Below are 16229 nucleotides of genomic sequence, written 5' to 3'. Positions count from 1 at the left end.
ATCACTCAGATCATACTTCTCCCGTCACAGTGTCAGAGGAAACAGTGAAGAGTCATCAAGAGCAGAGAGCATGAGGAGTAAACCAGGTCTCTCTGTCTGCTTCATGTTCAGGATGAAGTATCACCAACTCTTCATCGTGATCAGCGAGACCAAACTCTTTAGAAACACATTTCTCAAGTCACAAACTATAGAAATGATCCCTGAAAGTAAAGTCTTAATGTTGGACAGCTCTGCAGCAGACACTAGAGCCTCACACTGTCACTCTGTGTCAGAAGGTAAACATGTCATCACAAGATTCTAACACTTTTGTAGGAAATGTTCAGAATTCTTCTTAAAACGACATGTTTGTAGATGCGGCTTTTGAGTTTGAATCTTAAACTTTGACACTTGTTGTATCAGCAGGAGTAATGTGTGGCTGTTGTTTTCTGTTCTTCCAGTAGGAGGCAGAAGAGGGCTCCTGTTTCGACAGTTTTTAGGCCATGTTGGAACCAAGACTAAACCAAAACTAAACTAATACAAAACCAAGACTAAACCAAGACTAAACCAGGACTAAACCAAGACTATCGTAGCCTTGGAAAGAAGACTAAACCAGGACCAAACATGAACTAAACTAAAAGTGCATTTGACCCATTTTGCTCCTGATGTGGACTTGGTTTGGTCCAGTTCTCGTCCTTGCTCGTCCCGTTTGTCCTCGATGGACCACAGAAGGTTATTTCCTAAACTGGGCGTGGCCCTGAGCTGTGCTGTCAGTTTAAAGCAGGTGAACGTGGTGCTAATATTTATGCTATATTATGTCTCTCGAGTGTGTCCGTCCTGTCGTTTCTCCAAAGTGCAGTACCTGACGGCGTGAGGGCGTGAGGGCGTGAGGGCCGTGGAGGGCCGTGAGGGCCGTGAGGGCGTGAGGGCCGTGAGGGCCGTGGAGGACGTGAGGGCCGTGAGGGCGTGAGGGCCGTGAGGGCCGTGGAGGACGTGAGGGCCGTGAGGGGCGTGAGGGCGTGAGGGCCGTGGAGGACGTGAGGGCCGTGAGGGGCGTGAGGGCGTGAGGGCCGTGAGGGCGTGAGGGCGTGAGGGGCGTGAGGGCGTGAGGGCGTGAGGGCGTGAGGGCGTGAGGGCCGTGAGGGCGTGAGGGCGTGAGGGCCGTGAGGGCGTGAGGGCGTGAGGGCGTGAGGGCCGTGGAGGCCGTGGAGGACGTGAGGGCCGTGAGGGGCGTGAGGGCGTGAGGGGCGTGAGGGCCGTGAGGGCGTGAGGGCGTGAGGGGCGTGAGGGCGTGAGGGCGTGAGGGGCGTGAGGGCGTGAGGGCCGTGGAGGACGTGAGGGCCGTGAGGGGCGTGAGGGCGTGAGGGCCGTGAGGGCGTGAGGGCGTGAGGGGCGTGAGGGCGTGAGGGCGTGAGGGCGTGTCCCGTTGCCTTTCGCCGGAGCCTTTAAACGTGTGGGAAGAGGCTCTCACTCGACTCAAACGTGCCACGAACCCAAACTCTGGTGATTCTGTGATGTCAAAGCCGCTACATGTGTTGAACCTGCTCACACTGGACTTAAAGTGACGATTTCTAACAGTATTTATTGAAATGTACTCGATGTCGGATGGTTTCGTTTGTTGTTATTGTTGTTTAAATAAAGTTTTCATGGTCTTGACTCAGAAAAAGGCACAATTTCCCAATATAATCCAATATAATCCAGTATAATCCAGTATAATCCAATATAATCCAATATAATCCAGTATAATCCAGTATAATCCATGACTAAGTGGACATTATGACTTCTATGTTGGCGTTGTGGAATTATAAAATCAAAGGAGACCAAAACGTGGCTATGAAATGATATTAATAATAAAACATAATAATTATACGAGCCAGATTAAACTCTAATCATGTCGGCTTCATTATTAAAGACCAATGTGCTTTTCCCCCTGATATTTAGCATTAAACTATATGTAGATTATTGCTTTACATTTGGTTAATTTTAAGACACAATATTGATCCAAACAACTTAATTATAGACTTCATGTTCATAATCTTAAAGTGCATTTGCAGGATTTACTTCACATTTCAACAAAAATATAGTGAATTAAGGTTAAATGATAAAATGTGACTAAGATCGTGATGTCACTTCCTGGTTGGACATGAGCAGCAGATGTGGAGAAAGATAATTCCACAACTATAATGAAAACAAGAGCCAAAATCTACATAAATGACACAACAGTTATGATTTGACAGTAAATATGACCTGATAACGCCTTTATTTTATCTAATAATTGTATAAAGCCCTTGTATCTTTATAATTATGACGTCGTTTGGTGAGAAAGTCCCTGTGGTAAATAATTATTATAGTTTTACATTAGTCAAGTTGCAGTTTGTGAAGAAAATGACGATTAAAAGTGGAAAAAATGACAGGAAGTTGTTGATTTTCATTTTTTGTGTGAAGTTTGTGAAGAAATTTTGAAAAATAAAAAACTTTCAAATTACAGAAAGTAGTGGAGATTTTTTATTTTATTTATTGCTTCAACTTATTTTCTCTGTGATGTCATCAAAAAGCGCCATGCCATAAAAAAGGCAGAAAACATTTTTAAAACAGTTTAAACAACTATTTTATTAAAATAAGGCGTCATTATTTGTCAAATCATAGCTACTGTATGATTTGAATGAAAGTTGTCCATTGTTTACAATCTGGTTGCTAGGTAACAGTTGTGGAATTACTTCTACCTATGTCATATTCTCTGGCCACGTCAAACCAGGAAGTACAATTATAAACTTCACCAAATTTGACAAATTGGACAAAAACAGGCAAAATATTTGATAACATTTTTAATATAATCTTTGTTCTAGTGAAAAATGTAGTTTAAAGTGTCATATGGACTTTAAACTTTCAAAATAAAGTATCAGTTAAAGTCTGATAGAACTAAATCTTTGAGAAGGAAGACAACGTTAGAAGAAAAAAGAAGTTTAGAGACCATATCTTTAACCCCGGTGGAATACGGGGGAGAAACGACAAAGAGGAACAGACTTCCAGTTCACACACTGGACAGCCCACCACTCTGAGCGCTCTGCCCGTCTCCCCCGTCCAACCTTCCACACATTAACCAGCTGCCCCTGAGTGGAAAAGGTCACTGGTACAGGTCACATACAGGACAGCTGGCCCACACTTTTAATACATCTCAGCACTTTACACTGTTGACATAGACGGTTGGTAGTGAAGCTAACAAGTTAGTTAGTCCTGTCGTTGCGAAGCAAGTTAGGTATTTCCATCTGTTTTCATCTTTCATGAGAAACTGCTCCGTCTGCAAACAGCTCACACACTTAGAATCACTTGTTAGACTTTGAAGCAAACTAAATGTTCAGGCATGATATACATGATACAGTAGTAAGATAAAATGTATGAATCCAACAAAGTCCTTTATCAATAATAAATAAGCTAAGACAAGGGCAATTGTGCTTTATTGAACTTTGTCTAGTTTTAGTCAGAACAAAACCAGAATTAGACTAAATCTCATCGCTGGAGATAAATTTAATGTTGTTATAAGTAAAACAGTGTAATACAGGTGTAATACAGGTGTAATACAGGTGTAATACAGGTGTAATACAGGCGACAAGATAAAACACAGTGTAATACAGGTGTAATACAGGCGTAATACAGGTGTAATACAGGTGTAATACAGGTTTGGTTTAATACAGGCGTAATACAGGTGTAATACAGGTGTAATACAGGTGTAATACAGGCATAATACATGTGTAATACATGTGTAATACAGGTGTAATACAGGTGTAATACAGGCGACATAGAAGATAAAACCCAGAGGTTGTTTTGCTCACATTAGGACACTGCAGTTTGACTCAGAAGAACCAGACAAACACAACAATGAGCTCTGATTTATGCTGTTTTACATGAGCAGTGGAAATATGATCATCACAAACACCATTTATAAACTAAACTGCACTTTTTCAATCTTCAACATTTCACTGTTCATTTTCACCCCATTTATATATTTATGTATTTATATATATATATATATATATATATATATATATATATATATATATATATATATATATATATACATACTTTTCCTTGTCAAACCGGCACAAGTGTGAACGATTCTTTAAGAAACCAGATTATTCACATCAGAGAAACTTCACACATGAGGGAGGATTATGACGTGTTCTCAGTAATAGAGTCACGTGTTCAGTTGTGGCCGTTGGAGACTTTAGTGGCGCCATCTGCTGGTTCTCTTCCGGTTCTGTTTAGCCCCGCCCCCTCTCCTCGCTTCAAATCGAAAGTTAAAAATTGACTCGGGCATTTTCCCACGAGCCACGACACGAAGAAGCACAGAGACCACACGGGCATCTGTAAGTGAATAAACCTTTAATTAGTATGTTATTGTTGGTTTACATTGTCCGGACATGAACTACTTCATTTAGAACTAAATATTAGTTTATACGTCGAGAAATGTTGGAATGACGTTGTCTTTGTTTAACATGTGACATTTGTTTAATATGAGACTTTGTGCACAAACTCTGATACTTATGAAACATTATGTAAGTGTACAGTGTGTTTATGGAGCAAACATAGAGACGTGTGTCTTCTATTGCTGAAGGTTTTACAGGAAATAGGCCCTTTGTTCTTGTTAATATTTAAACTGGATCATGTGGGCGTGGTTCTCTTCAACTCAGTGGTAAAAGTAGATTCATGTCTAATAAATGTGTCCAGCACATGTGTTTTGAAACTCAAATCAAACGTTAAGCAAAAGGCAACTTATTATTTTTGTTGGATCCTGCCTTTTGTGTTTGGGGGTTTAGATTAAGAATCACCACATTTTGAAGGTAATTATTAATATTTATTTATTTTAATTAAAAAAGGCAAAGAAGACAAACACCTGTGTGCTGCATGATATAAATTTAATGCCACACTGTGTAACATTGAAAGAACAAGCTCTATTGACATGTCCAACAGGTTTTGCACACAAAGGGTGGATTATGTTCTGTTTAAAGCAGATTAAATTACATATTATTATCGTGCATTTGGCGCCCTCTTGTGGTCATTCTATATAATTACTTTAAAGTACAGATACAATGGTCATTATCTTATACTTATACTGTCTCCTCTGTGTCTTGTCTGTTTGCTGTTGTTTTAACTGTTTAACTACTTTGTTCTCTAGTTTTTCTCAACATGGGACATTTTTTAAACAGAAATGTAAAATTTTAATATGAAGTAAATCATTTGTAATAAATGGTGTGGAGCTGATTCAAAATGAAACTGAAAAACAGAAAAAAATCAAATCCAACTAATAAATAAATTGCTCCACCATCAGGACTTCACTAAAGCCATGTACTGTATTTTCAAGGATAAAATTGCTGTCTTTGTTGTTCGGGAGCTCAGTTGAATAATACATTTTCTATTATTGTTGTCATTGTTTGTTCCTGTAGCAGTAAACATGTGGAATCCACAGCCTGTAACACTGAGGAAGAGGAAGATGAAGAGCGAGGAGCAGGCTGATGTTTCACAGAAGAAGAAACTTGGCTCCAGCAGGTATCACTCTGAGTTTATGAAGTTTAAATCCACCTCTGGATCTAAAAGAAACAATACAAGTGCAGTAATACAAGACACTGGAGCTGTAGTAGAATAGAAGAGAATGATTGTATGTGTGAATGTAGTGATATATTTTAAATGAGCTTTTTTAAACTCTAAACTTCATGTTAAATCTGTTTCAGTTCTTTGGAGCCTTCAGACACTGGTCTGGACACAGCAAGTACGGCTTCAAAGCACGATATAATGAACTTTTCTAATCGTCCTAAAGAAGTGAGGTAAGTACATAGTAGTGATGCTATTGATCATTTATACATTATGAAAGACTTTTACATTTAATCTCATTTAGTAATTTGTATTCTTATTTTTCCAGCTGTAGTTCTATGTTCTCACCTATGACCTTTCAACCTGAGCCAAAAAGGTAATCAGCATTTATTTATCATTGACTGAGGTTATGTCAGACAATTTGTCACACTTTGACAACTGTTAGATAAATATAAAACTGGTTCATGTCATTGTTTGTTTTGTGTGTTTAATGAGAGCCACAAGTCATCAAGCCAACACTGCAATAGCTGCTCTCTTCATGTCTCCTTGGACGTGCATTAGTTTCCTCTCTCTGTTCATGGGGTTCAGCTTCATCACAGGAAACATTTGAAGGATGTTTGTTTGCGTGGCTTATTAAAGCAGAACTGTAGCTCGGGTGGTAGAGCGCCCCCTGCAGCTTCCTCCTGAAAACAGAGTCAGAAAATTGATGCAAAAGGATTTTTCTCTTTCTTTCTACATCACAATAACACATCAGTGGTGTGCGGTCAGGGCAATCAAAGCAAGCTGTGATTGGCCAATAAAACCTAACATTTCCGTGTGTCACAACAATATTTAAATTGTTCTGAAATAGATCCAAAACAGCCAATTTCCCCTCTACAGGCCGCTGAGCAGTACTGCAGGAAGTTCTGTTCTATCCTGCAGCTGCTCAGTCTGTGGCCCTGTTCAGAGGCTCGTTCATACTCCGCTCTGCCAGAGGCCCCTGGGAGCTTGAGGGTTCTTCAGTATCTTTGCTCTTCCTGCACTGCACTTTTCTGGAAAGTTGTCATTATTGGGGCTTTTAGTTTTAGTTTGGAACTGACAACAATCATGATGAAAAATGACACCAGCTCCTGAAGCTACTCTATATTGTGAAATAATGATTTCCCTCTCCTCAAGCTCAGTTTTAAAGTATAGATATAAAAGAGTGATGTGAAGTCATGTGAACCCTATTGAAACACCTTTAGTGCAGATCCGACATTCACTGTATCAAACAGAGGGTCACACAATAGTTAAATACATCTTCTCTTGTGTTCCATGCAGCCCCTGGGTTCCTTTGTGCTGCATTTGTGAAGAGGGATTTGAAGATGAACCCTTGTTTTTGACCTGTTCTCACATGGCATGTACTCGTTGTGTGATGAAAGACACTGAGTCAGAGACGACAGGTCAGATCCACTGCCCTCAGTGTGGCACCACTCAGAGACTAAACCTACAGGCTCTAAAACTCCTGACAGGTGAGTCAAGCTGAGATCTCTCTTAGGCCCATCGGTCAAACACATCTAACCTCTTCCTCCAGAGGTTGCATTGACATTGACTAATATGTTTTTAATACTTCCAGGGGAAGATCAACTCTCTGACTTAAGTGAGAAACTCAAGAATGAGATGCTCCACAGATTTTCAATGACGAGTGAAGGAACTGAAGATGAGAGACGTCCTCTGAACCACATCTACACTTCACTGTCTATTAACATTGACAAGAGAGAGGTTCCACTAGAGCATTACTCCAAATACATACCAATGCTGAAACGGGATTCTCAAGTAGAGGTTCATCTCACTGACCTTTTTGATAGTTCACTGGTGAAGACCAGAACAGTCATGACACACGGCGTGGCTGGAATCGGAAAATCTTTTTCAGTCCAAAAGTTTGTTGTAGACTGGGCTGAAGGCTCTGCCAACAAAAATGTCCATTTCGTCTTCTGTCTGTCTTTTCGTGAGCTTAATCTGGTCAAACATGAGACAAGTTTGCTTCAGCTCCTGAAGAACTTCCATCCCACTCTGAGCGACCTTGACCCACTGGATTTAGACCAGACAAAAGTGATTGTAATACTGGATGGATTGGATGAAAGCCGGTTTCACCTGGACTTTAGAAAGACAAAGAGAGTCACGTCAGTCCAAGAAGTCATGTCTGTGTCCAGCCTCATGTTGAACCTGATTCAGGGAAACCTGCTCCCTTCAGCCCAGCTCTGGATCACCTCTCGACCGGCGATGGCTCATCAGATCCCTGGAGAGTTGATCCACACAGTTACTGAGATTCAAGGCTTCAACGATCAGCAAAAGGAAGAATATTTCAAGAAGAGGTTCAAGAACAAACCAGACCTCGCTAACATGGTTATTTCTCACGTTAAGTCATCAGAGACGCTTGACATGTTGTGCCAGATCCCCATCTTCTGCTGGATGTCCTCTGTTTTGTTTGAGGAGGTCTTTGGAGGAGATGAGCAGACTGGAGCTCCTCAGACCCTCACTGAGATGATGGCAGCGTTCTTGTCTGTTCAAACCAAACGCAGCAGCAGGAAATATGACAAGAACCCAGAGAAAGAGGGAACCAAGCTACTGAAAGCCAAAAAAGGGCTTCTCCTTAAACTCGGCAAACTGGCCTTCATCCACCTGCTAAAGAACAGCCTGATCTTTTATGAAGAAGATCTACAACAGTGTGGACTGAACCTCAAAGATGCTGCAGTCGAATCTGGGTTTTTCAACTCCATTCTCCGAGAAGAGCAGCTGTTTGTGCAGCAGAAAGTTTATTTCTTTGTGCACTTGATCATACAAGAATTCTTTGCTGCTCTTTATGTTTATGACTGTTTTACCACCAACAAAACCTGGGCTCCAGAGCTGAGTGTCTTCTTAGGTCTAGAGTCATCAGAGACCTCCAGACCCCCAGTGTTTGACCTTCTAAAGATGATTGTCAACAAAGTGCTGGAGAGGAACAGTGGTCTTCTGGACTTCTTCCAGCGTTTCCTTCTCGGTCTTATGCTTGAATCTAATCAGAGATTCATTCCTGGCTTACTGGTCCCTCTAGCGTCAAGTCAAGACAAAGTCAGAAAAATGTTGGTCCACCTCAAAGCCATTCGACGCAAAACCATCTCCCCAGATGCTTGCATTAACCTGTTTCAAACCATGGTGGAAATGGGAGACACCAAGATCAGTGAAGAGATACAGGAGTATTTAAAGTCAGAGGACAGGGCTCGGGTTCAGCTGACTCCTCTGCACTGCTCTGCTCTGGCCTTCACCATGCAAGTTTCAAAGAGTGTTCTGGACGAACTTGATCTGAAGAGCTACAACACGTCAGAAGAGGGACGACGGAGGCTCATCCCGGCTGTCAGGAGCAGCAGGAAGGCCAAGTAAGTTTACAATCATTTGTATTTGACTATCTCTGTGAACCTCTGCCCAACCACTACCCTTAACCACCACAATAACTGCAACAATGAGTGTTGTGACCCTTATATGAGTGTCGATGTGCCTCTTCAGCCTGTCGGACTGCAGAGTTGAAGCGGAGGCTTGGTTGAAGCCTCTGTCGTTGGCTCTGATGTTTCCACACTCGTCTCTGCGAGATCTAGACCTGAGCAACAACAACCTGCGAGACCCTGGAGTGAAGCTGCTCTGTGAGGGGCTGAGCAGTCCAGTCTGCAAACTCAGAAAACTCACGTAAACTATAACTTCACTTCTTTACTCACACCTATAAACCTCATGTCTAAAATAGGTAGTGCTTGTTTCCAGGTTGTCCGGTTGCTTAGTGACAAAAGAAGGCTGTGGTTTCCTGGTCTCGGCTCTAAAATCAAACCCGTCCAATCTGAAGGAGCTGGACCTCAGTTATAACCATCTGGAAGAGTCAGGAGAAAGAGCCTTGAATGACCTAAAGAGAGAGCCACAGTTTAACCTCCAGATCGAGTAAGTCTCACAATTATCCCAGAAACCTCTGAGAAACTGGGACCATTTCATGATTTAAATGTTCTTTTGTTTGCAGTACGTCCAATGGTGGAAGTCACAGAATGATCCCAGGACTGAAGAAATGTAAGATTAGTTAGATTTTAAGATTATCAATGTTTTTATAAGGTCTTTATCACAGGTACTGACTTAGTCCACCAAACACAGGAGCTCCATGAAGCTGTTGATAGTTAATTACTTGAACACGATCAAGAAAAAAGAGGGTAAATATGTGGTTGCCAAAGTTAAGGGCCATAAATGCACAAACACCATCAAAGTTGGGACTAAACCTGGATTAGGCCAGAACTAAACCAGTCTCAAGTTAATGAAACAAGTGATTTTTGTTGTGTTTTCCACAGATTTGTGTGATCTCACCTGGGACAGTGAATCGGCCTGTGAAGCCGTGCAGTTTTTGGATGAGAACAGGTCATTGTCCCGCTCTGAAGATGGTCCAGACTTGGTGCTGGTGCGAGGACGGCAGGCGCTGAGCGGCCGCAGTTACTGGGAGATCGACACCTCTGAACCATTCAACATGGGAGTCTCGTACGGGAGCAGAGAGCTGAGAGGTGCAGAGTTTAGGCTGGGACAAAACGAGAAGTCCTGGAGTTTTGTTTGCTCTGCAGATGGTTGCTATGCTTTCCATAACAACCAGAGCTTCCCAGCCTCCTCTGTTCACTGCTCACGCTTCAGTCGACTGGCCATTTATCTCGACAAATCGTGCGGCGTCCTCTCCTTCTACAGAGTCTCTGCAGGCAGTAGAGCACATCTCTACACTTTCAGAGAGACATTCACTGATCTTCTGTTTGCTGCAGTAGAACTGAAGAAGAAATCCTCTGCCAAGTTTCACCACGAGCAGAGCAGACGAGAAGAGCCTTTGGACTGAGAAGTCAAGGTTTAAAGGTCAATTATGCTCACGACTTTATCCATATTTCTATAATACATTATACACAGAATCAGACCATGAAGAGATACAAAGAGTGATACAATTTGAATATGAATGTTTTAAATGAATGAAAAAACAATCAAGACTTTTAAATTAATCATGAAACAATTACAAATCCTCCAAAGATCTGGACTCTAGGATTGTGCTCAATATATCGATATCGTGATATATCATGATGGACTTCTTGATAATACTTCTGCATCAAGGCCGAATCTGAGGATCTGACAGTTGTATTCTGATATTGACACTTTGAACATGAAATTCTAATGTATTTTGATATTCTGCTTTAGCAAATCATATTTTAGTAACATTTTAACACAGGTTTTAATCCATGAATCAGGATGTGCATCGTATCAAGTTCTGTGTATCGGAAGTTGTATCGTATCGTGAGGTACTAAGCAATTCATTATTAGCAATTAATAAGATTTATTTAAGTCACCAGAATGTTTTACTTTTACAAAAACAATAATAGTTTTACAATCAGCTTAAAAGGCCAAAATTGAACTAATTAAACGTATCTTCTTCATTCCTTTTTTGTTGGGATGATTTTAGATAAGACAAGCTGCTATTTTATGAGTTAATTTTATATTACATTACATTTTTGTACAGTTTCCTTTGAGGTTGATGCATTCTTGTTTAAACAAATAAGCACCTTTTCAAAATAAAAGCACACTATTTAAAAGTACGTTCAGAATAAGCGTTAGTGGTGCGTTCACACTTTAAGCCCAGTTTAATTTAGACTTTTGACTTTGTTTCTGGGTTGATTCTGTTATAGTCCTGGTTTAGTCCAGGTTTAGTTCCCGGTTTAGTTCCTGGTTTAGTTCCTGGTTTAGTTCCAAATTCTAATATAGTGTGTGTGCCGAGTGTGAACGCACCTGCACTAACGCCAACAAAGCTTTAATATCAGCACTATACTTTATCTTCTGTTTATACTTTGACTCGTCACTTTATAAGTAGATGAAGGACATTTATGTGATCGAACTTGTCTGATTGTTTGACATTTAGAAATGACCTTACTTAACGTTCTTATGTTATTTTGACTTGTGGAAGGAGGAAGAGTATGTGTTTTTGTTACAGTGCATTATAGTTATATGTGTCTCGCCTTCGCTGCCTTGTTGTGTGTTTAATTACTCAACCTAGTCATTAACATGTACTTTTGTAGAAAACCTATAATTCACAAGTATCTGTCATGAATAACACATCGTTTAGAATGATATGTGCCAAAAAAATTACTAAATAAATGCTGAAAGACAATTCCCTTGTTGTGTTTTTCTAATTATATCTAAAGCTTTTTATTTACATATTGAAGAAAATAAGACACATTTGAATGTTCTTGGAAGAATAGCACTTGTTTTGCATATCTAATTTACATATAATGAATGAAATACACTATTAAAAATGCTGGTTTGATAAACAGTGACATTTTAACACTTTTGTGCTTATGTTTTACTGCAGAGTCACTTTTTGTGTCATATTTAACCTCAACCTAGACATTTACAGACACATTTTGAATAATATTTAAGATAATCAAAATAAAACACGTTTAATTTGGCTGTTATTCCTCAGATTTAAATAGTACATATCTTTTTGGCATAAACTGGTTCATTGTTGACACACGAGGGCGGAGCTTGTATTTGATGAAGCCACAACAGATATTCACAAATGTTTTGAGGTTTCGTGGGGTCAGAAAAGTGAAAAGACCAAGTAAATTGCCAGGATACGTAAATTCACAGAAATAGAAATAAAATAGAGTTTTTCTGACTCTTTTCTTCCTGTTTTATTGCTCTAAATAAAATGTGAAAGAGGGAAATATTTGCCACAATCACAGATCCTGATCTACAGATGTGAGGATTTATTCTGCTGTAACAAGTGTCAAAGTTTAAGATTCAAACTCAAAAGCCGCATCTACAAACATGTCGTTTTAAGAAGAATTCTGAACATTTCCTACAAAAGTGTTAGAATCTGGTGATGACATGTTTACCTTCTGACACAGAGTGACAGTGTGAGGCTCTAGTGTCTGCTGCAGAGCTGTCCAACATTAAGACTTTACTTTCAGGGATCATTTCTATAGTTTGTGACTTGAGAAATGTGTTTTTAACGAGTTTGGTCTCGCTGATCACGATGAAGAGTTGGTGATACTTCTTCCTCAACATGAAGCAGACAGAGAGACCTGGTTTACTCCTCATGCTCTCTGCTCTTGATGACTCTTCACTGTTTCCTCTGACACTGTGAGGAGGAAGTATGATCTGAGTGATTTAGAGTTGAAAACTTATATGTGCCTGAACTTCTTTTTGGTAAAATAATCCTTACTGTGTAACATATGGAGCATTATGAAAGTAGATGTATCTTTCATGGGAGAATATCTAAAAACCATGAATGACTAAAATGTTTCTCTCTCTTTTCTGCACTTTGGACTTTAGATATAATTTAATGAGCGAAGGTCCAATTGAAGCTTCCTGAAAACTATTAAACCAAATGTTTCAGACAGTGAAACACGTCTCCAGAGTGACACATAGTGGTGTGTTTTAGTACTACAACATCCACAGTGGTTTGGACCACATCATATGTGCTGTGGTCACCAATAAAATAGCATCACATTTGAGTTGTATTATTGATGCATTTGTGCTTCTAGACCAGGACTGTTCAGTTTAAGTTTACAGAGGTCCAGATTTTTGGGAGGGCCAAGGTCAAAAATACAATAAACCACTATTTATGAGACGGTTTATAGTTCAATATTTCTTTTAAATCACCCAAAGTGTTTGTCAATGGTCAAACAGGAGTGTTAATATTACATCAAAATCATAAACATTTGTTACATCATTTCTTCACTCTTTGTTTCAGGAATCTCCTCAATGTGCAATTAATAATATTTTTCATCAAATCTGATTGAGTCACTCAGATCATACTTCTCCCGTCACAGTGTCAGAGGAAACAGTGAAGAGTCATCAAGAGCAGAGAGCATGAGGAGTAAACCAGGTCTCTCTGTCTGCTTCATGTTCAGGAAGAAGTATCACCAACTCTTCATCGTGATCAGCGAGACCAAACTCTTTAGAAACACATTTCTCAAGTCACAAACTATAGAAATGATCCCTGAAAGTAAAGTCTTAATGTTGGACAGCTCTGCAGCAGACACTAGAGCCTCACACTGTCACTCTGTGTTATACTCTGAGTCTCCCAATAACAATATCCAGAGGATATTATGTCAATCCAACACAAATGTGTTACAGTTTTTTACGATTGAATAAACACAATTTTGATGGTTTTGTTTTATTTAGCAAAACTCTACACACAATTAGCACAACCACAAACCCAATTATCAAAACACTTTAGCTCCTTTGCAAAATGAAACACTCTTGTAAAAACTCTACACTAATTGATCAAAACCATATTTTTTTACCATATGAAACACACACGTTGCATGTGACTTCACTATGTTTGCACCAGTTACACACCAGTTACACACCAGTTACACACCAGTTACACACCAGTTACACACCAGTTACACACCAGTTACACACCAGTTACACACCACTTACACACCACTTACACACTGCTGTGGAAAACCTTAAACACTTGGTTAATTCTGCTTCTAAGTGCACAGAGTCGTGTGGGTGAAGTACACAGAGAATTTGCAAAACATGGCTCAGATTGGCTCACACTTTGCAAAACAACACACACAGTGAACACTACACACACTTGTGCATCACTGTAGACACCACACAGGACACAAGACTAATGCTGTTGACAATGTCATTTATTTTTTTCCATAAACTCAAGCCAACATGGCTAAAAAGAAAACATTTCCCAGTTTTCATGAACATTACATTTTATCCAGTACAAAAAAGAACCCTCCCAAACTCCTCCCCCTCTTCCTCCTGCTTGAAGTCTTCTTCTTCTTCTTCTTCTTCTTCTTCTTCTTCTTCCTCCTCCTCCTCCTCTTCCTCCATCTCATCCTCACTCTTCCTCTTCCTTCCATTTTGGTTCAGTTTGCTGAACTCACTTGCTGCATTTTTATAGTGCTTAAACCTGATTGGTGTGTCTACAATTAAGCGATCTTGTGTTTGGTCACCTGATGACAGTGTTCAATGAGCTGTCACATGGGTGTGGTCATTTGGCACATGGGTGTGGTCATGTGGCACATGGGTGTGGTCATTTGACAGTCAGTGCTTTAGAATTACAAGGAAGTGACATCTTGATATACTTCTGTGTGTAAATGCACAAGTGTGTTCAGTGTTGTACATCACTGTGTGTGTTGTTTTGCACAAAGTGTGAACTGACTTATTGTGTTACAGTGGAGCAGATCTGAGGCCGAGTTTTGCTCCTGGAGTGTAAGGTTTTGATAATTGGGCAAAACTTTAGATTTTAGTGTTTATTCAATCGTAAAAAACTGTAAATCATGTCTTTATAAATGTTAGTTTAGGTTTAATTATCAGACAAATGTGAAAATCAGTCACAAAAGTGCATTAATATTATAATATTACTATCTTTATTTTAAAGTTAATGTAGAGGTGAAGTCGGTCACTAAACTCACTTCTCGGCTGCTCAAAAGACAAATCCAAAATCTTGTGATAAAGCGTCTTTATTGCTCCGATCGCCTCGAGCCAGTGATCAATATAACGACAATAACACGATTCCACAGGAAGTTCAGGCACAAACAGTGACCGACCAACAGAGCAGCACCTGTGCAACACTTTATGTCCCTTTAAGACACATAAAGCACACAGCGCCACCTGGTGGATTAGAGAGAGCTACATTTAGCCTCCTACACTTAACATGTTTTTTTCCTACTTTTTTCAATTCACACTTTTTGGAAAAAAATTCTCCTTTAACTGATAAAGTCATCTTCACATTTTCACATGTTGAAAACAACATGGAGGACATGATATAAAAGTGTACATATTGTACTTGACACAGAGTGACAGTGTGAGGCTCTAGTGTCTGCTGCAGAGCTGTCCAACATTAAGACTTTACTTTCAGGGATCATTTCTATAGTTTGTGACTTGAGAAATGTGTTTCTAAAGAGTTTGGTCTCACTGATCACGATGAAGAGTTGGTGATACTTCTTCCTGAACATGAAGCAGACAGAGAGACCTGGTTTACTCCTCATGCTCTCTGCTCTTGATGACTCTTCACTGTTTCCTCTGACACTGTGAGGAAGAAGTATGATCTGAGTGACTTGGGAGATATTTCTACCATCATGTAATATCTTTGTTTGTTAATAAAAATCTGAGAATAACCACATGTTGTAGATTTTGAGCATGACGGTGTCGTTGTCTGATACTGACTCATACGTCATTGTCAGAAATGAATGCTTCATAAATGAGGTGTGACTGATCTTTTCTCACTGTAAATAATATTAAAACTGCCAGGAACAGTTTCTAATCTCCAGTGGTCCAGATGTATTATCTATGTTCTTACATCGTAGTTAGACTGTTACATTAAAATATATTTTTAATACTTATTTGTCTTTCCCCACTGTTGAACAATAATCTTTCTCTTCTGTCAATTTCTATGGCAACGCCTCAACCTCTGCAATGCAAATAGTTTATTGATTGAATAGGCTCAATATTAAAGATAATAATTCCCCAATATTATTTCCAGACAGTAAGTAAAATGACCACATTGAATAAATAGAGGTGAAGAAAGTAACTTTACTGTTCAGTATAAATAAAGTAGTTCATAATAATAATCATAATAATAATAATAATAATAATAATAATACAATCAACCATAAGAAATGTGGGATTCTATTGATAAAATGATCCAT

At 39.6% G+C, this 16229-nt stretch overlaps 1 protein-coding gene and 4 non-coding genes across 5 annotated transcripts; 3 read left to right on the top strand and 2 right to left on the bottom strand.

The window, feature by feature from the left end:
* LOC140372265 (small nucleolar RNA U3) lies at nt 1–216 on the bottom strand. The gene has a single exon (XR_011928600.1). It is a non-coding gene; the product is annotated as a small nucleolar RNA U3 (small nucleolar RNA).
* A 5672-nt stretch (nt 217–5888) lies between these two features.
* Nucleotides 5889–10417, top strand: LOC140371444 (NLR family CARD domain-containing protein 3-like). The gene is made up of 7 exons (XM_072458592.1): nt 5889–5938; nt 6862–7052; nt 7157–8936; nt 9064–9240; nt 9313–9483; nt 9560–9606; nt 9879–10417. The coding sequence occupies exons 1-7, from the start codon at nt 5901–5903 to the stop codon at nt 10400–10402; spliced, it is 2928 nt and encodes a 975-aa protein (XP_072314693.1). The 5' UTR covers nt 5889–5900; the 3' UTR covers nt 10403–10417.
* A 2085-nt stretch (nt 10418–12502) lies between these two features.
* Nucleotides 12503–12717, top strand: LOC140372249 (small nucleolar RNA U3). The gene has a single exon (XR_011928584.1). It is a non-coding gene; the product is annotated as a small nucleolar RNA U3 (small nucleolar RNA).
* A 635-nt stretch (nt 12718–13352) lies between these two features.
* Nucleotides 13353–13568, bottom strand: LOC140372258 (small nucleolar RNA U3). The gene has a single exon (XR_011928593.1). It is a non-coding gene; the product is annotated as a small nucleolar RNA U3 (small nucleolar RNA).
* A 1855-nt stretch (nt 13569–15423) lies between these two features.
* LOC140372239 (small nucleolar RNA U3) lies at nt 15424–15638 on the top strand. Its single transcript, XR_011928574.1, has one exon. It is a non-coding gene; the product is annotated as a small nucleolar RNA U3 (small nucleolar RNA).
* Nucleotides 15639–16229: the final 591 nt, after the last annotated feature.

Source organism: Eucyclogobius newberryi, unplaced genomic scaffold (assembly GCF_026437365.1).
Source record: "Eucyclogobius newberryi isolate DKJ021-1_F unplaced genomic scaffold, fEucNew1.0.hap1 SCAF_22, whole genome shotgun sequence".
NCBI lineage: Eukaryota > Metazoa > Chordata > Actinopteri > Gobiiformes > Gobiidae > Eucyclogobius > Eucyclogobius newberryi.
The sequence above is the reverse complement of the archived record's forward strand: the minus strand, read 5'-3'. Positions and strand labels throughout refer to the sequence as shown.